Source organism: Dipodomys spectabilis, unplaced genomic scaffold (assembly GCF_019054845.1).
Source record: "Dipodomys spectabilis isolate Male_0828 unplaced genomic scaffold, ASM1905484v1 ptg000213l, whole genome shotgun sequence".
Taxonomy (NCBI): domain Eukaryota; kingdom Metazoa; phylum Chordata; class Mammalia; order Rodentia; family Heteromyidae; genus Dipodomys; species Dipodomys spectabilis.
Genome location: NW_024870890.1, coordinates 472522 through 498329, shown reverse-complemented (window position 1 = coordinate 498329; position 25808 = coordinate 472522). Strand labels below are relative to the sequence as shown.

The 25808-nt window shown below is 47.8% G+C and overlaps 1 protein-coding gene across 4 annotated transcripts in view; it reads left to right on the top strand.

The window, feature by feature from the left end:
- Dst (dystonin) overlaps positions 1–25808 on the top strand; it is a 327245-nt gene that overhangs the window by 203315 nt on the left and 98122 nt on the right. For 3 of the 4 annotated variants that reach the window (XM_042696942.1, XM_042696940.1, XM_042696939.1), the window contains 9 exons: positions 10212–10364; positions 12072–12305; positions 12964–13215; positions 17048–17578; positions 18452–18628; positions 20924–21047; positions 22501–22709; positions 23355–23672; positions 24293–24459. In XM_042696942.1, the coding sequence (XP_042552876.1) occupies positions 10212–10364; positions 12072–12305; positions 12964–13215; positions 17048–17578; positions 18452–18628; positions 20924–21047; positions 22501–22709; positions 23355–23672; positions 24293–24459 (2165 nt within the window). Of the gene's footprint in view, positions 1–255; positions 5713–5843; positions 5994–6432; positions 6649–7401; positions 7556–8603; positions 8834–10211; positions 10365–12071; positions 12306–12963; positions 13216–17047; positions 17579–18451; positions 18629–20923; positions 21048–22500; positions 22710–23354; positions 23673–24292; positions 24460–25808 lie in introns of all 4 variants that reach the window. The other variant, XM_042696941.1, reaches the window with a different exon arrangement.

Genomic DNA, 25808 nt, shown 5'->3' with positions numbered 1-25808 from the left:
GCCACGTCCTCACTAACCTGGTTAATGTACACGTATTAAGTTTTCACTTCACAGATGCATGTTGTTTCAAAGCTTTACCACTTCTGTTGAGTAGATCACTGACATAGATCACTGTGCATTTGAGCTCCTAACATTCTCAGCATTGCTGCGCCTTGGTAAGTAGAGGACTTTCATGATGAAACAAGAAAAGTTGCATGAAATTTTCCCACTCTTGGGGAACAGACTTGACCTAAGACCTTTGTGTTTTCCTTCCAGCTGGGGAGAGTGATTGCGGGCACCATTGACCGGACAACTGGAGAAGTCCTCTCAGTGTTCCAGGCTGTTCTGAAGGGGCTCATTGATTTTGACACGGGGGTCAGGTTGCTTGAGACACAGCTAATGGTTTCTGGCTTAATTTCACCAGAATTAGGAAAGTGCTTTGACCTCCACGGTGCCAAAAGTCATGGCCTTATTGATGAGCAGTTCCTGTGCCAACTTGAAGAAGTAAACAAAGCCAAGCAGGTTATTTCTGCAGTGCCATCCACCACGATCCCTGTCCTAGACGCCCTGGCTCAAGGTCTCGTGTCAGAAGCCGTGGCCATTAAAGTTCTGGAGATGCTGCTTGCCTCGGGTGTTCTGGTTGCTCCAGCCACGGGGGAACGGTGGACTCTACAGAAGGCTTTGCAGCAGAACTTGATCTCCTCAACACTGTTTGCAAAGGTGCTGGAAAGGCAGCACATGCACAGAGATCTTATTGATCCTTGGACCTCTGAGAAGGTATCCTTACTGGATATGGTGCAAAGAAGTATTTTACAGAAAGACACTAGGATGTGGCTTCTTCCGGTGAGATCACAAGAAGGAGGGAGAATAACATTAAAATGTGGGAGAAGCCTGAGCATTTTGAGAGCAGCCCATGAAGGTCTCATAGACAGAGAGACCATGTTCAGGTTACTGGGTGCACAGCTTCTCTCTGGTGGTCTGATTGATTGCAACTCTGGTAAAAAAATGACTATAGAAGAAGCCATGGCAGCTGGGGTGATTGACAGAGACACTGCCCACGGCATTCTCATGTACCAGATTCAGACAGGTGGAATCATCCGTGCAAACCCTGCAGAGCGCCTGACGGTGGACGAAGCCGTCCAATGTGACCTCATCACTTCCAGCAGTGCTCTCTTGGTCCTCGAGTCTCAGCGGGGCTATGTTGGGCTCATTTGGCCCCACTCAGGTGAAATATTCCCAACATCATCATCTTTGCATCAAAACCTGATTACAAATGAGTTGGCTTACAAAATCCTGAATGGCAGGCAGAAAATAGCTGCCCTTTATATCCCAGAAAGCTCTCAAGTCATTGATTTGGATGTTGCTAGGCAGCTAGGAATTATAGGTGATAGCACAGCATCAGTCTTAAAGAACATAATACTACCAGATAAAATGCCAGACTTAGGAGATTTAGAAGCTTCTAAAAATGCTAGAAGATGGCTCTCATTTTGTAAATTCCATCCATCTACAGTTCATGATTACAGGCAAGAAGAAGATGCCTTGGATGGTGAAGAGCCAGCAGCACCTCAGAGCTCAGAACAAACCAGAAGGTTATTCCTATCTTACTTGATGGTTAATAGCTACATGGATGCAAACACAGGGAAGCGGCTTCTGCTGTACGATGGAGACTTGGATGAGGCTGTAAGTATGCTGCTGCAGGGCTGCAGCGCAGAGCCGGATGCCGCGGTCGATGCCGGGCTGCAGGGCTGTGTCACAGAGCCGGATTCCGCTGTTGATGCCGGGCTGCAGGGCTGCGTCACAGAGTTGGAGAAGGATGTACTAGAGAAAGGAAAGCTTGAAGCCATGACTTTCCTTCATGAATTTCTTAATTTTCCAAGTGAAGAAAAGGATGAGTGTTCAGCCTCACTAACTGGTGTTGCTAAAGGTCACTTCAAAGACCTTGAACAGCAAGAGACTTGTGAAAACAGAAAGTGTGCTATGAAGGCAGAGTTTGGTGAAATGGGAAATAATTTTAGTTGTAGTGAAATATATCAGTCAGAAAACCTGGAAAATACAATAACAAGCAGTCAGAAAGTTAATAATTCAGCTGGTATGTGTGTCCCCAATCCTGTATCCTACCTACCACTGATGGGACTTGAAAAAACTGGCAAACTTAGACATGACTCTGAAAACAGACCCAAAACCTGTGGAAACCAAAGTCAGCTCGAAACAAAGGACCATGGAGATCTCTGTGGCTATTCTAACATTGCAGGTGACCTGATAACAGACCCTGTGGTGAAATCAAAGACTTGTAGACTCTGGGAGCTGAGTGAGAGAGAGAACGAGGATGCTGCAGATGAGGAGTCGTCTTTCTTTGACTACTCTCCAAGGCTGAGTGCCTTGCTCAGTCATGATAAACTGAGGCACAAGCACAGAGACTTCCATGGTGGACACACCCCAGAGAACAAGGAAAACAAATGTGAAGCCTCTACATTGTCATTCAGTGACGAGCACATGTTGGCAGATCAAAGAATGGGAGAATGTTTTCAAGACCAGTTCCTGGGAATTGCAGCAATTAACCTCAGCCAGGGAAATCACTCTGACGATAGACCTTTAAACATGGATCTTAACAGTCCTCAAGAATGTCGTGATGTCAAATACATGTCAGGTATTTGTGGTGAGAGCGGACATCTTCCTAGTATTTCTCAGAAGAAATCCAAAGAAAATCAACCTGACCTGGAAGCGGAAGAGTCCTGGACCCAAAGTCTGCGGTACGATTTGGGTAATGGCAACACATCTGTTTCCGACATGCTGTTGCATGCAGGAACCATCAGTGCAGGGGATTATGAAACGTCCCTGCTGGATGAGCCACAGAGTGCGACGGGGACCGACACGGACAGTGACAGTTTCTATGGCACTCCCTTGTGTGAGGATGGTGACCATGATTCTCTGCTGCTTGAAGGCCATGACGGCGACTGTTTGCGGCCTGAGGACTGTGACATCATGGAAGAGGAAAGCGGTGAGACCTCTCCTCCTGGAGATGCGTTCTGTGACTCAGAAGAGAGCGAGTGCTCTGTGGATCCCCTCGGGGGACAAGGTGACAGCTCAAGTGGGAGGGGTAAGGCGCGGTGTCCTTGGGCTCTTCTCTGCGGTGGTGAGAGAGACGAGTCCCATGTTGATGGCAGAGAACTTTCAAGCTCAGTTGGCTCAGAAGAGGCACGGGTGCTGTCCATAGAAGCTGTCCACAGGGACGACGCCGAGGACTGGGGAGGTGATGGGTCTGGCTCCTTGGTCAGTCACGAAACCGCCGGAAGGAAAGAGAGCACTGGTGCTTCCTCGGGATGGGCTGGCACTGGTAGCTGGAGAGGGAGAAAAGAAGAGTATGAAAGTGGGCAAGGGTCCCAGGCTGGTACGGGTCATTTAGATTCTGTGCAAAGGGAAGAAAGTTTCGAGGATTGTGTATGTGACAGTAATGATCAGGAAGATGATGACAGTGACTACTGTGATGATGGTGGGGGTGATGAAGGAGGAGGTATCGGAGCTGAGATTCGAGAGTCCATGTCCCAGGTGGAAGCAGAACGTGGTACTCACTTGTGTGCCACGGCTGTAAGGGAAGGCCAGCAGACCAACAAAATGATTCTGGATGAAATGTACAGTTACAGTTCTGTGAAACTGCATAGTGTAAATGCTTTACAGCAAGAAGCAACTCATGCAAGTAGCTTAGCTACTGAAACATGTAGCCTTCCAGAATGTGAAACCGAGACTGTTGGAGAAACCAAAGACAGTCTGTTGAGTCATGAGATAGTCCTTCAAGATAGATTGCCACCGGTCACTGAAGACACTGGATCAGAAAAGCACTTTACTCCTGCAGGTGCATTACACACTACCAGTTCTACCTGTGAGTTAGCTAATGATTGGATGCACATACATGTCAAGTCAGTGGAAAGACCAGAATCTGCCCACTGTGTGAAAGATGGTGATCAGTATCGAGAGAGGGCGGTATGTTCTGAGCCTGAGTGGGCAGGAATACCTTTTGAGGAATGCCAGTTTTTACCCACAGCTGAGATTGACAGAGATTGCCAAGGAAGCAGAAAAGGCCCAGTTCTAGAGGAAGGTGGGGAAAGCAATGTGTTAACAGAAGAGAGAACATCAGTTCAGAAAATGGGCACCGGTGGAGGAGAACTCCTGGACTATCCAGAAGATGAAGAAAAATACCCTGAACTTTCACTGAATAAAAGCACAAGAGAGAGTCTTGATTTAGTTGAGAGTCGGTTTCCATTTCCACATTTCACAAATGTTGAGGAATTTAATCAAAAAGGGAGTCTTAAAGCAACAAGTATAACTCCTAAAGATGAAGCAAAGAGTGTACAGACAAAGATTAGTAAAAGTCCTGTTCAATATGTGAATCTTGAGGAAATATTTGACACCTCAGTTTCCAAAGTGATCAGTGATGGCATTGCTTTAGATATTACAGTGTCTAAAGGGAATAATGGTTCTGAGAAAGATTCCTTCACTGAAGGACCCAAGGAAGAGCTTGAGCTCTCTACTCCTTTAAAACTTTGTGCTAGAAATGTAGAAGCACAAATTGGACTGGAGCAAAACAAAGATAGGCCGAGCCACACCTTCGAAGCTGCGTGTTCTGAGAAAGATTTCCGTAGTGCAGAGGAGTCAGCCCCTACTCAAGCCCACTGGGCTGTAAGTGAGATAGCCCAGCATGGTGATCTTTGTGCTGAAGAAAGAGTCTCCCAAGGACGAATAGAGATCCCTCAGTTCACTGCAAAAAGTAATGAAGCCACACTTCCAGTTCCACCTCTTAGGGGAAATACCGATTTTGGGCAGTCAAAGTTCTGCCTGAAGGGTGTGGAAAATGACTCCACTAACACTTTGGACATGGGCAGTTGTTCGATGAAAACTAACAATAGGAAAGAAAGAGCTGATTTACAGCTCCCGAAAGAACTACCCTTGTCTCCAGGAGCTCAAGAAAAGGAAGCTCATATTCCTCAATTGTCAGAGGTGCTCATGGAAGAGGTAAAGAGCATCTTAAAAAGCAGATTGACTCAAGGGTGTATGAATCCTCAAGAGATGGGAGACACTCCAGCTTGTGCAGATGCTAAGATTTTAATTCAGAACTTGATTCAAAGTGTTGTCTCATCACAGTGGATGAGTGAAGCATCTGGTGTGCCCATTAACTGTAGTATCATTGACTGCTCTGGATCCCCCATGCGAACCTCATCAGAACCAAGGCCAGAGGGTACCAGTGACCCTTTCTGCATTACAAATCTGACGTTTGAACTTCTCCTCGATATGCTGAGACAAAATCAGTATAACCAGAAAATTATTGGAGCCTTGGAGTTGATGAGAGAACTCGCCCCAGCTGACTGGGCTCTGGAGAGGGGAGCTGCTCCACCCCGAGTATCTCCCCTGGAACTCGGAGGCCTTTTCTCCAGGTTGCTGGCTGCTGGGCCTTCAGTGACAGGAGGTGGGCTCGGAGACATGAATCAAAAGGCATGCCCGCCCTCTGCAGTGGGGGGAGAAGAGCCACACATTCCCGCTGACCTAAAGCTCAAAGAGGAAAACGACTGTCTCCTTACCTTACCATCCATAAAAAAATCTGGACTAGAAAATTCTCCCATGAGTGTTTCAGCGTTGCCAAGAGATAAGAGGCCGGAGGGGTCACGTGATGTTTTGTCAGACCATTTGGATTGTGCTCCTGGGTTGAAAGAAACGCCTTCCAGAGATAGCTTAATGGGAAAAGTAAGTTGACTTTCCCACTTTGTGCGGAAGTACCTGCATGAACTACAAGGGAATAATCCCACACATTTTATTTGCTTAAAAAAATGTTTTGATAAAGGCTATTGAATTGTGACCTGCAAATTTGTTCTTAGTTTTCCAGTGAATTACAGCAATGTGTGCAGCACACTGAAAAAATGCATGAGTATCTGGCTTTGCTTCAAGATCTGAACCCCCCACTAGACAACCAGGATTCTGTGGGTAACAATCTAGAAGCTTTAAAGATTCAACTTAAACAGCTGGAGGTAAGAGTTGTGCTGCTGTATCTGCCAGGTCTCCTTCAGTGCAGTGGCTTCCTGAGACAGTCAACTTACAAAGACACAAGGTTTATTTGGACTGATGGTTTTGGAGGTTCCCGTCCATAATCCAGTGGCCCCCATTATTCTTGGGCCTCTGGTAACACCACAGTGTAGTGGTAGGCAGAGCCACTTACCTGTGGCTGAGGAGCAGCCGAGACTAGAGTCCCATAATGCACTTGGAGAGCCCTCCCCAGGGATCTGAAGACTCCCAATAGGCCCTGCTCCCACAGTGTCTACACTCAGCCAGGATGGAACCATGGCATGGGTAGTTATAGATGGTGTTCCTGGTATTAGATTTGGAAAAGGCAGAGCACTTTTCATTTGTTTTATACTTATATTTTTTCCCATGAAATAGTAAATGGATCTGGGCTGTGTTTCTTTGCAGACATTTAAATTAGGATTGGCTCCGATTGCTGTGCTTTTAAGAAAAGATTTGAAGCTGGCAGAAGAGTTCTTGAAGTCTCTTCCCAGTGACTTTTCCAGAAGACATTGTGAGGAATTGAGTGCCAGCCACCACAGGCTGCAGGCTACCTTTACTTCCCTCAGCAATGCGTGCTCAGAAAGAATACAGCATATCATGCTTGCGATTGACTCTGAAATGGTAGGCATAAGGGCAGATTTTGAATAAAATTTGATTGCTATTAAGAGTTTAGTCATAAGATGAAGTTAATTTTTGTAGTATGAAGCCTTTATTTGTAGTACTACTGGAAATTTGGTCCCTAAGTGAAATGCCAGCTCATAAATAAAAAGAACACAGTTTGGAGAAAAGGAAAGGTTTATTAATTTTATCAAGTAAAATGTGTGTGGACCACAGCACTGCTATCGAGTCTTTGTCTCCAGGGTGGAGAGGTTTTTTTTTTTTTTAAATTTTAATTTTTTTTTAAAATTTTTATTGTGGTCAGTGAGATGAGGGGCACAGGGTATGACCCCTCCTGGAACCAGTCCTGGGACTTGAACTCAGGGCCCGGGCACTGTCCCTGAGCTGCTTTTTTCTCAAGGCTAGCACTCTACCACTTGGGCCACAGTACCACTTCCAGCTTTTTCTGTGTGTGTGGTGCTGAGGAGTCCAACTCAGGCCTTCATGCATGCTAGGCGAGCACTCTACCACTGAGCCACCTTCCCAGCCCCCAACATTGTTCCTGAGTACCTCACAAAGGGGAAAGGGCAGGGAGGAAGACCAGACATTGAGAATGAAAAAACATCTTTTTAGAACTTGCGTAACAGAGAGCGTGCTCAGCGAATGTAGTGACTGGCCTAAAACTACAGTTGTGAGCCTATTTAGGTATCTACTCCCTGCTACAGTAGGACTTTGAAAGTTTGTGGACAGACGTGAATGCTCAATTTTATTTTCTAGTCTAAACTAGCCATTTCCCATGAAGACTTCCTGCGTAAACTTCAGTCCTTCTCAGACTGGGTGTCAGAGAGGAGTGGCGCTGCACGGGCCATCGGGGCCGTGGATGCCCGGGACACTGAACATGGGAAGAAAAGCTTGGCATTTCTGAAGGCAAGTGTCAAAATGAACACAACCAGTGTATCACAAAGCCCGTGGATTTAAAAACAAAATAGAACCAAATATTGCTTTCCAAGGGCGGCTATAGAATGTTCTGCCTTTTCTCTGTCTCTAAGAGATGCTAGTTTGGAGATGATAAAACTATAAAATATCACAGCCTTGCTGAAACTATTGCACGTCCATCCCAAGTGCCTAGAGGCCTCTTATCACCACGGACATGTCAGCTTTGTATTTACATGCTTATTTATGTGTCAGGCACATACGTAACCATAGCTGTAAAGTGGTCCCGTAAAAAGGTAACATTGAGCTTGGCACAGATGGCTCACACCTGTAATCATAGTCACCCAAGAGGCTGAGAACTGAGGAGCATGGTTCCAAGCCAATCCAGTCAGGAAACTCAGGAGACTCTTACCTCCAGTAAACCACTTAAAAAAGCTGGAAGTGGTACTGTGGCTCAAGTGGCAGAGTACTAGCCTTGAGCAAAAAAGAAGCTCAGGGAGAGAGCCCGGGCCCAGAGTTCAAGCCCTAGGGCTGGAAAAAAGAAAAAAATATAAATACACAGTATTTATATGGTAGTTGATTTGGGCATGAATTTTATTCGACTTTCTTAGTTTGAACAACATGCCCATGAACATGAAGGCATAAAGGCTATTCTGGCCTCTTTAGTTCATCTCCAGTTTCCCCATAGTCCTGCTCTGTCTCAGCTCAGTTAAATGGATGTTGTCACTATTAGCAAGTGACACTGAAATGCCAGCATCTCCTCCCACACTGATAAAGGAGCTACGGAAGCTGCAGTTCCTCCCATCGGAGGTGCAGCCTGTGTGTGGTATGTGAGGCACACATAGGGCCATTCTTGGAAGGGCTTGTCTTTTTATATGTTATTATCCTATCTAAATTATGATTACTAGTTGATAAATAGCTTATTGGTTAATTTTATTAATCATTAAACGTTGGTAGAGGAAGTTATTTTTTAATTGGTAAGCATGAGAAGTGTGAATGCTAGCTTTCTCACACCTGTGTCCCGACTGACAACTACTCACAGACAGCGATGAAAGACCTGGAGCGTGCCAAAGCTCAGCTGGAGGCAGCAGCCTTCGATGTCCAGCTCTTCATCTCTGAGCACGCCCCGGATCTGTCTCCCGGCCAGAGCAGGCAGCTGCTGAGGTTCCTGAACGCCACTCAGAAGTGCTTTCTCGACGCACAGGAGTCTGTGGCGGCCCAGGTGGAAAGCTTAGAGACCCAGTTACAGCTCGAGCAGGACCGTGACGACCAGAAGGTTTGCTCCCCACCGTGAATTGCAGTTCTCTGTTGTCACGCCTCAGTGCAGGGACTTGAGCGTGACAGGAAGGTTTTCTGGACAAGCAGGCATTCAGGATACAGCCCAGTGATCTCATAGTGTGTGGCAGTGTTGCTTTTTGTAAAGATGCCCTGATTCAGTTGACTAATTTCCATGACTCCCTACTTTGAGTGATTGTAGTGAGATCCTTGATTTCCACCGTACAAAGTGAGAGGTGAATGCTCTCAGTGACTTCCAGGACAGGAGTGATAACTGTGTGGTAATGGAAGTGTGGAGTCTACTCACCAGGGGGCATGCAGTGTAGCCGCTCAGAACCCTGCTGCTCAGGCTCACAGCCCAGCTGCCTTTGTCACGGCAGAACAGAGCAGATCAGTTTCTGGAAACAAGACTTGTGCTTATCTGGTGTTATTGTGAGAATTTATATAAAGCAGTACCTTATATACATGTGCTAGACTTTTTTGTAGAGGTTACCTATATCTACTGTCACTATAAGAATAATAATCGGGCACTGGTGGCTCATGCCTGTACTCCTAGCTACTCAGGAGGCTGAGATCTGAGGATCATGGTTCAAAGCCAGCCCAGGCAGGAAAGGTCTGTGAGACTCTTATCTCCAATGAACCACCAGAAAACCGAAAGTGGTGCTGTGGCTCAAGTGGTAGAGCACTAGCCTTGAGCTGAAGTGCTGAGGGACAGCACCCAGGCCCAGAGTTCAAGCCCCATAACTGACAAAAAGAAAAGAAAAAGAATAATTGGTGTACATATAAAAGAGAAATGAAAAATGGAAAAAATTAGTTTTGACTTGCTAAATTCATCTTTCAGAAGGTATCTAATGACTATATTGACTATAATGAAGTAGAGCAGTAATAAGCAAAGAAGTGAGAATGCAGTTAGACAGTCACTAAGCTAAAGTATTGCATGCAGTGTTTCTCTTATTTCTAGAAGCGCCCAAGCATTACCTTCAGCCTGATAACCTGTATATGCATATCAAGTATGTCAGCTGACAAGCTGTGGCTAACTCTCTTTTGGTGTCCTTTTCCAGAATTAGTTGTGTGTGTCGCAGGTCTGGAGAGCTTAAGAAAATGGATTGTCTCTTCTCTCGGTCAGAAGTTCGATCTCGCACACGTGCATGGCCTGCGCTCTGTAGAGCAGCTCCTCTCACGTGATCTCTGCGTGCACGTGGGACAGCTTGCCCTTTCTGTCTCTCCGGCTCAGTGCGTCCCCACTGCTACCGTGTTTACAGCATACTTAGAAGCTTAGTCGAGGAAGTTTGAAATGTGTGTCTGAATTAATATGAAGTGGTCACGGTGGTGGTTTGGGGATCAAACTCTGAAGATGTTTTGGATTTTCTTCACTCTAGGTGGTGGCTGAGCGTCAGCAGGAGTACAAAGAAAAACTCCAGGGGGTGTGCGACCTCCTCACCCAAACTGAAAACCGTCTGATCGGCCACCAAGAAGCCTTCGTGACTGGAGATGGCACAGTAGAGTTGAAGAAGTACCAGTCCAAGCAAGAGGTAGAAGTTGTTTTGTCTTGGTGGCTGGATATTGTTCTCTGGAAGGCAGTTAGGATCATTGCAAACTACCAGTAATTTTAGATTGTCAGAAGCAGGCATACCTGCTCCATGTGTGAGCTTTGAGCTTTGTTAGATACCGGATAAAGGAGGTGTACAGAAGGTCTGGTAATGGAGACAACTTGTGTGAAGAATTAAAATTTGAGTCCAAGCTGGGCACCAGTGGCTCACACCTGAAATCCTAGCTACTTAGGAGGCTGAGATCTGAGGATCATGGTTTGAAGCCAGCTTGAGCAGGAAAGTCCATGAGATTCTTATCTTCAATTAATCTCAGAAAAAGCTGGAGGTGATGCTGTAGCTCAAGTGGTAGAGTGCTAGTATTGAGCAAAAGGAGCTTAGGGATAGCACCTAGGCCCAGAGTTCAAAGCTCAGGACCGATGGGGGAGTGGAGGGTGAGTCCATTTAAAGCCAAGTATTTGCTTGTGAATCAGAAGAAATAGGCAATTGAAAGCTCAGGTTCTTCCTTGTCTTCAGTCTCGCTCCTCCTCCTATCCTTTTAGTGAAGGGAAATGAGAAAATTACAAAACCACCCATCAGCAATACCTTCATTTTGCTGTCAGGAGAGAGCCCCCTACCTCAATAGCTCTTGATTTAGACCATAGACCTCTGTGGAAGTTTGTCACAATCATTTTAGTTTGAGCCTCAGTTTCCTTATTGGCTATACTTCCATTGCTACATTATTGTAAGTACTGAGAGTTAAGTCGCTTGCACAGGTAAGGTCACATAGTAATGGCTCAATAAGGAGGTTCCTTTTCAGGGAAAGTCCTTCTCAGAAAACTTTGAGGAGGATAAAATAAAATACAGAGGAAACATTACAACTCAAACAGTGCACTATAGAGAAGGGAAATACATTACAAGAAAAGAAGAAAGAGGGACATTTCCTCTCAAGTCAGAAGAAAGTTGTCATTACTGAGAAGAGATGCTAATCATGAGCCTCCCAGCAGCCAGAGTGAGGAAGCAAATGTTCAGTATTACTAGTGCTTTGGAGAAAAGTATTTCAGTTCACTGGGGAAATATTTTCTTTTTATCCTGAGATAGACAGAGCTGATATTAGAAACAATAAATGATAAATATTGCTCTGTATTTTCAAGCTTTATAAATGTGCTCATATACAAAAGTATTCTTATGTTAAAGAATCTGGCATATGAAGATTTGTGTAGATTGTACACCTCAGTGTTTTCAGTGTTTCACAAACTACTCTGGTTAACCCTGAAAATCTTATGCTTAATGTGAAGATTTCGAATGCACTAAATGTTACTGAATAAATGGATACAAATGAGCACATTCAGTGCCCTTTCCAGAGAGCATGTGCTCAACTAGCCCTTCTTTTTTTTTTTTTTGTCGGTAGTGGGGCTTGAACTCTGGGCCTGAGCACTGTCCCTCAGCTCTTCAGCTCAAGGCAAGCGCTCTACTACTTGAGCTACAGGGCCACTTCCAGTTTTCTAGTGGTTTATTGGAGATAAGAATTTCATGGACTTTCCTTCCTGGGGTGGCTTTGAACCGAGATCCTCAGATCTCAGCCTCCTGAGTAGCTAGGATTACAGGCGTGAGCCACTGGTGCCCGGCTCAACTGGCCCTTCTTTAAGAGTTTGCAGTCTGGATGAGTTCAGAAGGTAATGATTACATTTTTTTTTCCTTTTGTGTTACAAGGAATTACAGAAAGATATGCAAGGAAGTGCACAGGCATTGGCAGAAATAGTGAAAAACACAGAAAACTTCCTAAAAGAGAGCGGTGGGAAGCTGTCCCAGGAAGACAAGGCTCTGATTGAGCGGAAGCTGAGTGAAGCGAAGGCCAAGTGTGAGCAGCTGCATGTGAAGGCGGAGCAGTCAAGGAAGGAGCTGGACAAGGTCCTGACAACGGCGCTCCAGGAGGAGACAGAAAAGGTCCCACTCAGCTCTGGTGCTCTGTTGTGTGTCAGGATTGATGAACACAACCGTGGTGTGATTTTTATTAGGTGATATTGGTGGGTGGTGAGAACTAGAATTCTGAGTTTCCAAGGGTTAGTTATGAATAGTAGTAAAGGTTTGAGGTATCGGCCTTGCATCACTTAAAAGTGAGACCTTGTATTTGGGAAACGTGATCACCTTTATTAAAACTAAAACTTGGGCTTGCTTTCTTTTTTCTGGTCCTTGGGCTTGAACTCAGAGCCCTGGACAGTGTCCCTGAGCTTTTTCTCTCAAAGTTAGCACTCTACAGCTTCACTTTCAGGGTTTTTTTGTTTTTGTTTTTTTTGTTTTTTTGCAGTTAGAGATAAGAGCCTCATGGACTTTCCTTCCCAGGCTGGCTTTGAACCATAATTCTCAAATTGCAACCTCCTAAGCAGGGAGAATTACAGGTGTAAGCCACCAGCATCCAGCCTGGGATTATATCTATAAGAGTAGTGAAGACTTGAAAGTAACTGCTGCTTTAAGATTAAATTGTAATGTGTTAGATTTCTCATGTCTATTAGCTTTTATATTTTAAAACTATTGAGGTCCTGACATTAGAAATGTGTGAACATTGTGCCTGACCCACATCTGTAAGTTCCCCTTCTCTGCCTAGGTTGCAGCTGCTAGGCAGCTAGAAGAGAACAAAACTAAAATCGAAAACCTTCTGGACTGGTTGGACTCTGAAAAGGCAGGGAAGGAACACACTCAGGGTATCCAGCAGAATGGGACCCATTTTCAGGAAGTCAATGGCAAGTCAGAGGTTGGAGAGGAGGACGAAGTCAATGGGAACTTGCCTGGAACCGATGCCAGTCGGCAAGTTGTGGGCACTGAGCAGCTTCTGGACCAGCAGTACCAGAAGGTCAAGGTGAGTTGATCCAACACAAGTGTGCCAACCTCGAGTTCCAGGGCTGCAAAGATAGACATGGCTACACAGGCCAAGCCCGCGCGCTCTCTGAGGGGAGGTTCTTACTTCCTAGATTCATAATTATGCTTAATATAAATTATGTGAGTGTTCTAAGCACGTTAATTGTGTGGGATAGATCACTAGGTTCAGCACTCTGTGCAGGTGAAGAGGGTTATAGGAAAGTGATAGAGCCAACTGTTCACCTGCAGAGCAATGGCGTTGAGCCAGGCACACTTGGCTTTCTGCCTTAATTACTATGTCCTCTCAGTGTTCCTTCCAGGTCCTTTTCTTTTCCCTTTACAAGACCACTGTAGCTCACAGATCCAAAGTAGCGCATCTGAGTTACTCTTCACTGGGGGCTGGAGTGTGGATTGAGTTGTGAGGGCTGAGGTGTGGATGGCGTGGTAAGGGTGGAGCGTGGATGATCTGTGGATGGCATGGTGAGGGCTGGGGGGGTGGATGATCTGTGGATGGCATGGTGAGGGCTGGGGGGGTAGATGATCTGTGGATGGCGTGGTGAGGGCTGGGGGGGTGGATGAGCTGTGGATGGCGTGGTGAGGGCTGGGGGGGGTAGATGAGCTGTGGATGGCGTGGTGAGGGTGGAGTGTGGATGAGCTGTGGATGGCGTGGTGAGGGCTGGGGGGGTGGATGAGCTGTGGATGGCGTGGTGAGGGCTGGGGGGGTGGATGATCTGTGGATGGCGTGGTGAGGGCTGGGGGGGTGGATGATCTGTGGATGGCGTGGTGAGGGCTGGGGGGTGGATGAGCTGTGGATGGCGTGGTGAGGGCTGGGGGGGTGGATGATCTGTGGATGGCGTGGTGAGGGCTGGGGGGTGGATGAGCTGTGGATGGCGTGGTGAGGGCTGGGGGGGTGGATGATCTGTGGATGGCGTGGTGAGGGCTGGGGGGGTGGATGATCTGTGGATGGCATGGTGAGGGCTGGGGGGGTGGATGATCTGTGGATGGCGTGGTGAGGGCTGGGGGGTGGATGAGCTGTGGATGGCGTGGTGAGGGTGGAGTGTGGATGAGCTGTGGATGGCGTGGTGAGGGCTGGGGGGGTGGATGAGCTGTGGATGGCGTGGTGAGGGCTGGGGGGGTGGATGATCTGTGGATGGCGTGGTGAGGGCTGGGGGGGTGGATGATCTGTGGATGGCGTGGTGAGGGCTGGGGGGGTGGATGAGCTGTGGATGGCATGGTGAGGGCTGGGGGGGTGGATGATCTGTGGATGGCGTGGTGAGGGTGGAGCGTGGATGATCTGTGGATAGCGTGGTGAGGGCTGGGGGGGGGTGGATGATCTGTGGATGGCGTGGTGAGGGCTGGGGGGGTGGATGATCTGTGGATGGCGTGGTGAGGGCTGGGGGGGTGGATGATCTGTGGATGGCGTGGTGAGGGCTGGGGGGTGGATGATCTGTGGATGGCGTGGTGAGGGCTGGGGGGGTGGATGATCTGTGGATGGCGTGGTGAGGGCTGGGGGGGTGGATGATCTGTGGATGGCGTGGTGAGGGCTGGGGGGGGTGGATGAGCTGTGGATGGCGTGGTGAGGGCTGGGGGGGTGGATGAGCTGTGGATGGCGTGGTGAGGGCTGGGGGGGTGGATGATCTGTGGATGGCGTGGTGAGGGCTGGGGGGTGGATGATCTGTGGATGGCGTGGTGAGGGTGGAGCTCCGTGGATGATCTGTGGATGGCGTGGTGAGGGCTGGGGGGGGTGGATGATCTGTGGATGGCGTGGTGAGGGCTGGGGGGGTGGATGAGCTGTGGATGGCGTGGTGAGGGCTGGGGGGGTGGATGATCTGTGGATGGCGTGGTGAGGGCTGGGGGGGTGGATGATCTGTGGATGGCGTGGTGAGGGCTGGGGGGGGTGGATGATCTGTGGATGGCGTGGTGAGGGCTGGGGGGTGGATGAGCTGTGGATGGCGTGGTGAGGGCTGGGGGGGTGGATGATCTGTGGATGGCGTGGTGAGGGCTGGGGGGTAGATGAGCTGTGGATGGCGTGGTGAGGGCTGGGGGGGTGGATGATCTGTGGATGGCATGGTGAGGGCTGGGGGGGTGGATGAGCTGTGGATGGCGTGGTGAGGGTGGAGTGTGGATGAGCTGTGGATGGCGTGGTGAGGGCTGGGGGGTGGATGATCTGTGGATGGCGTGGTGAGGGCTGGGGGGGTGGATGATCTGTGGATGGCATGGTGAGGGCTGGGGGGGGTGGATGAGCTGTGGATGGCGTGGTGAGGGCTGGGGGGGTGGATGAGCTGTGGATGGCGTGGTGAGGGCTGGGGGGGTGGATGATCTGTGGATGGCGTGGTGAGGGCTGGGGGGTGGATGAGCTGTGGATGGCGTGGTGAGGGTGGAGCTCCGTGGATGATCTGTGGATGGCGTGGTGAGGGTGGAGCTCCGTGGATGATCTGTGGATGGCGTGGTGAGGGCTGGGGGGTAGATGATCTGTGGATGGCGTGGTGAGGCCTGGGGGGGTGGATGAGCTGTGGATGGCGTGGTGAGGGCTGGGGGGGTGGATGATCTGTGGATGGCGTGGTGAGGGCTGGGGGGGTGGATGAGCTGTGGATGGCATGGTGAGGGCTGGGGGGGGTGGATGATCTGTGGATGGCGTGGTGAGGGCTGGGGGGTAGATGAGCTGTGGATGGCGTGGTGAGGGCTGGGGGGGTGGATGATCTGTGGATGGCGTGGTGAGGGCTGGGGGGGTGGATGAGCTGTGGATGGCATGGTGAGGGCTGGGTGGGTGGATGAGCTGTGGATGGCGTGGTGAGGGCTGGGGGGGTGGATGATCTGTGGATGGCGTGGTGAGGGCTGGGGGGGTGGATGATCTGTGGATGGCGTGGTGAGGGCTGGGGGGGTGGATGATCTGTGGATGGCGTGGTGAGGGCTGGGGGGGTGGATGATCTGTGGATGGCGTGGTGAGGGCTGGGGGGGTGGATGAGCTGTGGATGGCGTGGTGAGGGCTGGGGGGGGGTGGATGATCTGTGGATGGCGTGGTGAGGGCTGGGGGGGTGGATGATCTGTGGATGGCGTGGTGAGGGTGGAGTGTGGATGATCTGTGGATGGCGTGGTGAGGGTGGAGCGTGGATGAGCTGTGGATCAAGTGGTGAGAGCTGGAGGGTGGATTGAACCTGTGGAGATGAGGTTTGTACAAAGACTTCATGGAGATGGAGTTTTTCCCAGTGGCATCTGATATAAGGGTGGTTACCAGACACAGGGGAGGAGAGGAGGGTCCTCAGGTGAGCTCCCAGGTGAGGGGCAGACCAGCAGATTGGAGGAAGGAAGGGGGTCAGGTTACTACATGTAAGCTGAGATAAGATGTCCAGAATCACCAGGACAGTGTGGTTTTGCTGCACTTGTGGCCCATGGGAGAAGGTTCAGCCCCCAAGGGTCCACGAAGCCCTGATGATGAGACACTCAGTATCCATGCATCTGTGAGCTCCGTGTCACAGCTGCCCGCCTGGGTTCAAGTGAACCTGAAGTCCCACCCGTGGCCAGCTCTGTGGGAGGCGCTCCTCGTATGTGACTATGTACAGTGCTGCTGGGATGGGCAGGCAGCATCTCCATGGAGGAGTAGAGTGCAGTGGGTGTACGCAGGCTCAGCATCCCTTCAGTCTGTTCCCATAGCTTCTTTCAGGCTTTCATATACATTGCTCTTGTCCAGCTATCACAGGATGTTCCTATAGCTTGAAAGTGGCAGTTAAGAAAGTGGGTGTTAAGGCTCGTTTTAACAAGCCCTGTGCACGAGTCACCATGGGCTGAGGCCTCCCAGCCGCTCTAGAGATCCCCGTGGCTTTGTCTCCATGCAGGCCCAGCACGAGAAGCTCGTGGCTCAGCACCAAGCTGTCATCATTGCCACGCAGTCTGCACAGTCACTTCTTGAGAGGCAGGGCCATCTCCTGGCCCCTGAGGAGAGGAAGAAGCTGCAGCAAAACATGAAAGCCCTGAAAGCTCATTACGAGACGGCGTTGACCGAGGCAGAGAGGAGGGTGAAGCTGACGCACTCTCTTCAGGAAGAGCTGGAGAAGTTTGAGGCGGACCACAGTGAGTTTGAACACTGGCTGGAGCAGTCGGAACAGGAGCTGGAGAACCTGGAGGCTGGGGCGGACGACTTCAGCGGTTTGATGGCCAAGCTGAAGAGGCAGAAGAGTTTCTCTGAAGATGTGATTGCTCACAAAGGCGACTTGAGGTACATCACCATGTCAGGAAACAGGGCCTTGGAAGCTGCCAGGTCCTGTGGCCGGGGAGACCAGGGCAGCATCGACACCTCTGCTGCCCACAGGGAGGTGCAGAGCAAGCTGGACCAGGCCACCGACCGCTTCAGGTCCCTCTACACTAAGGTAATGTGATGGTCATTTTTAAGGACAAGTCAATCTGTGATTTTAATTTTGTTTTGGGCTTAGAAGCAGAAGACCTAAAAATATAGATGGTGAAAAACAGTGTTTTCCTCTGATTTCCTTCAAACTGGGTTCGAAGATTAGGAATTTAATCTTTGTTAATGTTTAGCTTAACAACGTTGATTTGAGAATGATTTCCGGAAAACCTTAGCTTAAAAACTATTCAGTATCCAGTTTAACCACCAGGTGGCATTTGTGTCTTAATGCTAAGCCAGAAGAAGAGCTGGCAGCCTCCTGGCTTGGGAACTGAGGTTTCCTGTGAGATCATTCTCATGTCTGATAGTATGTTATTTTCATTGTGACAGACTATTTTGCTTCTCTTAATTCTGTGGAGCAAGGAAGAGCTCTGAACATAAGGATGTATTTCCTATTTGGAATTCAAGCTTCACAGACTTAATCCCCATCCAGCCTCTGACTCCTCCTTTTTTGCCATTTAAGCATAAACTATTGCCTCTCCCTCTGTCGATCAGCCTGTATGTAGCACCGGAAGGTGGTTCACTAGCACCTTTCAGATCTCTGCACTACGTGTGCAGGCACAGGTGGGCAAGGCTGGCGACAGTGCCTGAATGTCAGTATGCTCTGGTGATTCTGGGTTTGGTTTTGAATTGGTGAATTCTAGAACTGTCTAGAACTATCTCCTCATTTTTATGGTTGCAGTTGGACTTCTTCACATAAAGGAGAAAGGTTATAGCCCTCCAATTTCTGTTAGTCTGCTTTCTCCAAGTTTCACATTTTACTAAGTCCCAGAGTTATTTGACACCCAAGGCAAGAGTGGGTTTTGATTTCCTTTCCTTCCATCTTGCTATTGCATTTTAGTGTAGCGTCCTTGGAAATAACCTTAAAGACCTGGTGGATAAATATCAGCACTACGAAGATGCTTCCTGTGGACTTCTTTCTGGGCTCCAGGCCTGTGAGGCTGCCGCAAGTAAACATCTCTGTGAACCTATTGCTGTGGACCCCAAAAATCTACAAAGGCAGCTAGAAGAGACCAAGGTAAAAAAGAAGGGGAGAGAGAAACAAGAAATCCAGTGTTCCAGTCCTCTAGTCCCATGAAGTTTTACCCATGGGGGAACACTGCTTCCCTCAGGAGGTCTTTCCTCACATCCATTAACTCTTTCTTACTTAGTGGTGTATTACCTAACTCCCAGTATTGTCATTGTCCTTTCCCCTCCCCTGTTAGAATTAAGGTCCACAGCAGGTGTTTTTGTCTGTTTTGAGTATTGCTGTTTTTCGAGTACCTAGACCATTACTTGGCCCAAAGTAGATTAGTACAAGAATGGACATAGAAAAGGGGAGGTGTGTCACTGTACATTCAGCCTTTGGGGGTTGGGGTCGGGGCCCCTGTGCGCTTCCTGTGATGCACAGATCAAGCTGCAGTTACAGCTCCAGCACACCTGCTGCCTCTAGGAGCAGAAGCCGGAGGGCACGGCTCCCTGGCTGGGAAGTCTCAGCCATCACGGGAGTGGCAGAGAACATTTCTTCTGGTTTTTGAACTTACATGGTATTTTAAACTTCTAATCAACATGACCAATCTTTTTTTTTCTCTTTTGTAATAGTACCAGGGGTGAACTTAGGGCCTCAAGCTACCTAGACATTCACTCTGGCACTCAAGCCACTCTTGCTGGCCCCTCTTTTGTTGGTTGTTGTTTGAGATAGCGTCTCCCTTTATGCCAGGCCTTCTGGACTACATTCCTCCTATTCATGCTTCCTCACATTGCTGGCATGGCAGGCGCATGCCACTCCACCCAGCCATTGATACATGGAGTCTTGTCCATTTCCCAGGACAGCTTCAAACCATGATCCTCCCAGCCCTGTCTCCAGTAGGCAGGATTACAGGTTGGAGCTACCAGTCCATATAGTCAGTGGTTTTTGAGTAAGTCGGCTGGCATTTCTAGAACAGGGAGTGGAGAAAGGTAAGACTGAAGATAGAAGAAGGTGGGGGGGGTCTCTCCCTGGGCCTTTCTACGTGCTCCAGCCTTCATTAAGAGGGGATCTTTGGAGAGATGTTGACTGAGGAAGGGACTGAGAGGTTAAGGAAACCATAGAAGACGGGGGGGTGGGGGGGGGGGGAGCTAGGACTCTTCCTTAGTATCCACAGGAGGGGCTGTCCTGTAGAGATCCAGAAGTTGAGCCAGGTCTGACTTTGGAAACACCACAGGGTTAAGCAGGTAGACTGTCCTGACTAAATGGTTGCTTTGCATGTGGAAAGGAAGGGTTGAAAGGGGAATCTGGTTTAGACTTGGAAGTCCTCTGTGTCCGTCTCCCTGGAGGAGGAGGCATGGAGAAGGGATGGAGATTATGTTTAGCTTTCTTGAGTTTTAAGGTTTACTGTTTACACCCAGGTGGAAACATTCAGGAAACAATGGGAAACCTGGGCGCACAGCCATCTGACTCATTCACAGTGGGACTTTGAGCTCCAAGGGTGGCTCTGGAGGGAGGCCCTGTTCCTCTCAGGATGGCTGCCTGTGAGCCCACCAGCCGAGGCGGGCGCTAGGAGCATAGGGTCCTCTGGGGCTCCCTCCCCCGTGTCTCCCCATCCTCCCTGGGAACTGCCTGTGCTCCAGACCTGCAGGGCCTCCATGCAGCAAGGACATGCTCTTCTTTCTCTGTTAGCCACCCCCGCCCCTTGCTTTTTTTGCCGGTCCTAGGGCTTGAACTCCGGACCTACGCACTGTCTCCTCTCCCTTCTCCCTCTTGTTCTTTCTATCCCGTCCTCCCCTCTGCTCCCCCTCCCCCATCACTCTCCCTCTCAGCTGCCAGGAATACTCTGCCCTCTCATCTTTGGCATTGTCACCTCCTGCCTTAGACCAGAGATTGCTGTGTATATGCTCCTGATTTACACAGTCAGTAACTTCTTCTGAAATAACAGAAGTACCTATGACTCTGTTTTAAATTGGAACCCAGTGGTATGAGAGGCCTTCATGAGCTCCTGCCCAGAGTGCAGATCCATCCCAAAGATGTTTGATATGCTTGGTTTCATTTTGCTTTGTTTTGTTTTGGTGGTGGTGGTGGCGTAGTACAAAGAAAACTTAAAAGTGGGTGTTGGGGGAGAAGTTGTTTTGAACATGTACTCTGCAGTCTGTTTTGAGAGTGGTCACTCAGCCTGCTGGTGCTGCATTATATGACTTTAGTCTAACAACTCCAGAGTCAATGTATCATGAGGAAAGCTTGTGCAGTATAAAGTCTGCTCTGTACAAGCTAACTTGAGTGTACTGTAAGTCATTTTTCTGACTGGAAATCTGATATTGAGTCCCCCTGAGTCTGACCTTGAAGCATTGAATCCCACAGGCTCTGCAAGGACAGATCTCCAGTCAGCAGGTAGCAGTAGAGAAGCTGAAGAAGACTGCTGACATGCTTCTCGACGCCGGAGGGGTCTTGCTTCCAGCCAGGAACGACATCCAGAGAACATTGGGTAAGGCTCCACGTTCCTTTGCTTTCTGTAAGACAGACAAATTCTAATATGGAGACATGTTCAGAAGTACACACTCTGTTATTTGTGCTCTTGTGCTGGAATGTGGGAGTGTGTGATATCAGATGTATGCACCACTGCAGATTAGCAGTGAGTTCAGGTCTGAGTGGAGAGTTGGTGGACATGGGAGGGAACTGTACTCAAGCTGCTCCCATTCTGCAATAGGGACACTTCCATTCTTATAGACATCTAGGCTTTTTACATCATGTGTGCTATCAGGAAATAATTTCAGCTGTTCTGTAAATGTGCATGTATTTTTTTTTTTTTTCCGGTTGGTTGTGGGGCCTGAACTCTGGGCCTGGGCGCTGTCCCTCAGCTCTTCAGCTCAAGGCTAGCGCTCTACCACTTGAGCCACAACACCACTTCTGGCTTTTTTTGGTTATGTGGTGCTAAGGAATCGAACCCAGGGCCTCATGCATGCAAGGCAAGCACTCTACCACTGAGTCACCTTCCCAGCCCAATGTGCATGTATTTTTAATTTACATGTGTGTCCTAATCTGTGGTCACATCATGTCTGTTCTAATGATACGGCACAGCAGCGCAGAACTCGGGGGTGCCGTGAGACTGTGTGGCAGGTGACACCTCTGTTGTAGGCAGCTGGCCCACAGCTGCGCCTGTCAGAGTGTGGAGCTCAACCTGTGGGGTCATTTGGCTCCTTGTTCAGCTTTTGTTTTGCTGTTGTTGATTGGTTACTTATTTTTATTAACTCATTAGAACTCAAAATGAAGTTAATCTCAGGAGATAGGCTAGGCTGTTAAGTCAGTCAGACTTTGAAGTAAATTCTGTTTCTGTCCATTTTAGAAGCATAATCTTAGTTTGAAGTAGATTTTCATGGTCCACCTGGTTTCTTAATTCTTTTGCGTTGTCAGTTTCTGTGAACTTGAGTACTTTCTTTGGTTAGAAAGGGTAACAAAAGCTTAGTGAATGTGTGTGACATTTATACATAAAGGCAAGTTAATAAATCTTTAGACTTGTATGTTGTCTTGAGAATCGTTGCATATGACTACCACTTTTTCCCATAAATACTTAATAATAAGTATTTCTAGTTCAAAATACCATATTGAGACCTACTATTTATTCCGGAAGTTTTCTGTTTGGACTACTTCATCTGTGGAATAACCTAAATGTTTAAGCATCTAAAATCTCTTTACAAAAATATGTGTACGTGTGCACATTGACTTGCATTTTAAAATTTCAGCTTTTTGGTTCCTATTAGATTATTTTCATTTTTTATTTTGTAAGGTTTTGGATGATTGGTGTGTATTATGAATTTACCACTTAACCCGGTTTTCCTTTTCTAATTTATGCATGGAAATTTCCTCACTCCCTTGGTGTGCTTGGAAGGGAATGGGTGGGATGCCCGTGTGGCTGATGTTTCCTGCTCTGTCTGAACTAGACGACATCGTCGGGAGATATGACGATCTGTCCAGGTCTGTGAACGAGCGAAACGAAAGACTGCAGATCACGCTGACGCGCTCGCTGAGTGTGCAGGACGGTCTCGATGAGATGCTGGACTGGATGGGAAGCGTGGAGAGGTCACTGGCCGACCCGGGCCCGGCGCCCTTGAACGCCGCAGCCCTCCAGGAGCTCATCACTAAGAACATCGTGAGTGACATTTTAAAAGACAGTGACTCCCACTTACCGTTTTACAAAAACAGTCATCTGTCTCAAAGGGTGGGCCGATGTTACCGACGTGTAACAGGGTGAAATGTAATATGTACATGAGCTCAATTGTATAAAATGAATTATTTCTCTGTGATAGAGCTGATCAAAGAATTTGGCTATTTTTCATGAATATTATTTCTTACAAATGAGGGCTTAGAAAGAATTGAATTGTACCTGGTGTTTCACTGCCTCTGTTCACTACATGTGAGGCTCAGATTATTTCTTACTGAGGGCTTAGAAAGAATTGAATTGTACCTGGTGTTTCCCTGCCTCTGTTCACTACTCGTGAGGCTTGTCAGATCAGTCTTGTCTGGCCTTCTGAAACCAAGGAGCATGGCTACCCCTAGGCTCACAGAGCAGCTCTTCACTCTTCCTCATGCCAGCCACCTGACCTCCATGTTCCTGTGAAGATGGAGGGCTGCGATTCCCCAGGGACAGACCAGACCTGTCGTTCCATTCTGTCCATTCATGTCTCAGTCACTGTCTGTCCAAGCTGATGTCATTACAAGTGGTCACTTTAAAGGCTTCATGCTTGGCCTTAGTAACCATCATCACAAAGCATTCCCAATATCTGGTTTATTTCAGATGCTGGAGCAGGACATGGCAGGGCGTCAGAGCAGTGTGAATGCCATGAGTGAGAAGGTGAAGACGTTCATGGAGACCACAGATCCCTCCACTGCTTCCTCACTGCAGGCAAAAATGAAGGACCTATCTGCCAGGTTTTCAGAAGCCAGGCATAAGCACCAAGAAAGACTCGCCAAAATGGAGGAGTTGAAAACCAAAGTAGAACTGTTCGAGAACCTCTCAGAGAAGCTCCAAACATTCCTAGAAACAAAAGCTCAGGCCCTCAGTGAGGTAGATGTGCCAGGGAAAGATGTTTCAGAGCTGTCTCAGCACATGCAGGTAAGTCCTCTTGGTGCCTGTGAGGTGCCAAACAGATGCATTTATTGGCAGGATTATTTACCAATTTCCATTTGAATTGGTTATGGATTAGTAAAGATGGCTAGTTTCTTCTTTAAAAAAATATGTATAATGCCATTGGCTTGGGAAGCTAAGGCAGGAGGGTTGTGAGTTCAAGACCAGTCCAGGCAAGGTTATAAGAACCTATCTCAAAGACAAAAACCAAGAGTCTAGGAATATAACTCAAGTGGTAGAGCTTGCCTGTCAAGTGTGTGACCCTGTTCAAGCCACAGAACTGCAAAAATCCCTCAAACCTTTCTGCTAAAAACATCTGCTGATTCTGTCCTCAAGTGGAATGCCATTTATCACTCAAGATATAAAGGATATGGACATCTTAAATGCCAGAAACCACAGAGACAGGAAGTGTAGAGAACAAATACTTCAGAAACTTTAAAATAGTTTACTGTGTTCTTTTTCATGATATGTTTAAAGCATTAATATTCTGAACATGAATTGATGCATTCTCTTGTGAAATTCTGAGTGGAACCATTCTGGTCCCAGCACACCCTAGGGTGGAGAGCTGCTTGAAGATCTAGATGACTAACTATCTAAATGCTTCATAGGAATCAACTTCTGAACTCTTAGAACGCAAGAAGGATCTTGAAGCTCTGCATGGTCTCCTGAAGGAGATATGCAGCCATGGCTTACCGGGAGATAAAGCGCTCGTTTTTGAAAAGACAAATAACTTGTCCAAGAAATTCAAAGAAATGGAAGATATCATCAAAGAAAAGTAAGTTCAACTTAAAACTCTGTTTCCTTTTTCTTGATTCAGGTGAGCTGCTTTTTTTTTTTTTTTTAGTAAGGTTGAAAATGGAAACAGTTTTGAACACTTGAGAACAAGTATAGAGCTATTTGTGTGTTGCTGCATTTTTATTGTTCTCCAGACCATGTATGTTATTTGTTCAACTATTTAGGAGAAAGACTCAATGTTTCTTCCATAAAAGTAGTGAGCATTATGCAAGAAAAATGGTGGTGGTGTATGACTGAAAATGACTGGTATCTTCCCAACCCTTGCAAATCTCACCTTTTTATTTGCAAAGACAAAAGTTCTATACTTTCTGGCTTCAGTTCAGAAGCTATGCACAGTTTCAATATAGTTCTTGGTGGCCTTTTAATCTAGAACATTATATTGCTTAAAGATGAGCCATGCATGAGTCCACTACAGATCGAGCTAAGACTCAAGACGGTGGCCCTGCCATGAACTAATTGCAGTGCAGGAGAAGGCTGGCTCTGAACTTGCCTTTTCGAATGTCCAGTTGAGAATTTACATCTGATTTTGCTGAATTTAATATGCAGGGCTCCCCAAAATAGGAGTTTGCCATCTCTCTTCCCTTTATTTCTTCCAGTTCTCCATGTAATGTTGTAGGCGTTGTTGATACTACTGCATGTGAAGCTGTCATGTGATAATTCACCTTGCATGGAAGAACTAGTTTTCTTAGGGAATCTCTGGGTTGTTTATTCTTTTGATTGTGTCTACTTTTAAAACCAAGTAGTCACCGGTGATCAACCCTGCTGCGGTGCATTCTCATCTCCAGAGTTCTGCAAGCTGCACACATGCGTGCATCGTCCACATGCTGGAGTCCCATCCTCCCAGTTCCCGTGGGCTCTGAAGGTGCTGAGTGTGCAGAGAGATCCACATAGGTCACTCCGGGCCCTGAGTCTCTGTGGCAGAGGCACCCTTAAAAGTGCGATTCCCTCCAGTCACCAGGCTTCATTGCCTTCAGCTCACCAAAGCCAAAAGTTGGCACATCCATTGACTGTAGTATCATATAGAAACCAGTAGGTGGCCGTATGTGTGGGAAGTATGTACATTTTCTCTTCTGGTTTGCCTGTGGGCAGTAAGCACCAGATGAAGTGAATACATCAAGGCTCATGGAACCCAATAGTGGTAAAATCTTAAATAGCCCTTAATAGCCCTTAAATAGTCTCCATGGCAGAGAGAGCCGTTGCACTCAGGATGCAGATTTCCTGACTTCTCTCTTATCCCTGAGTGCCACCCAAGGAAGAGGCAGGAATCTAGCCCACTTCACTGCCACCAGCGAGTGCCAAAAGGAGGCTAGTGTAATGGAAGCCCAGCAT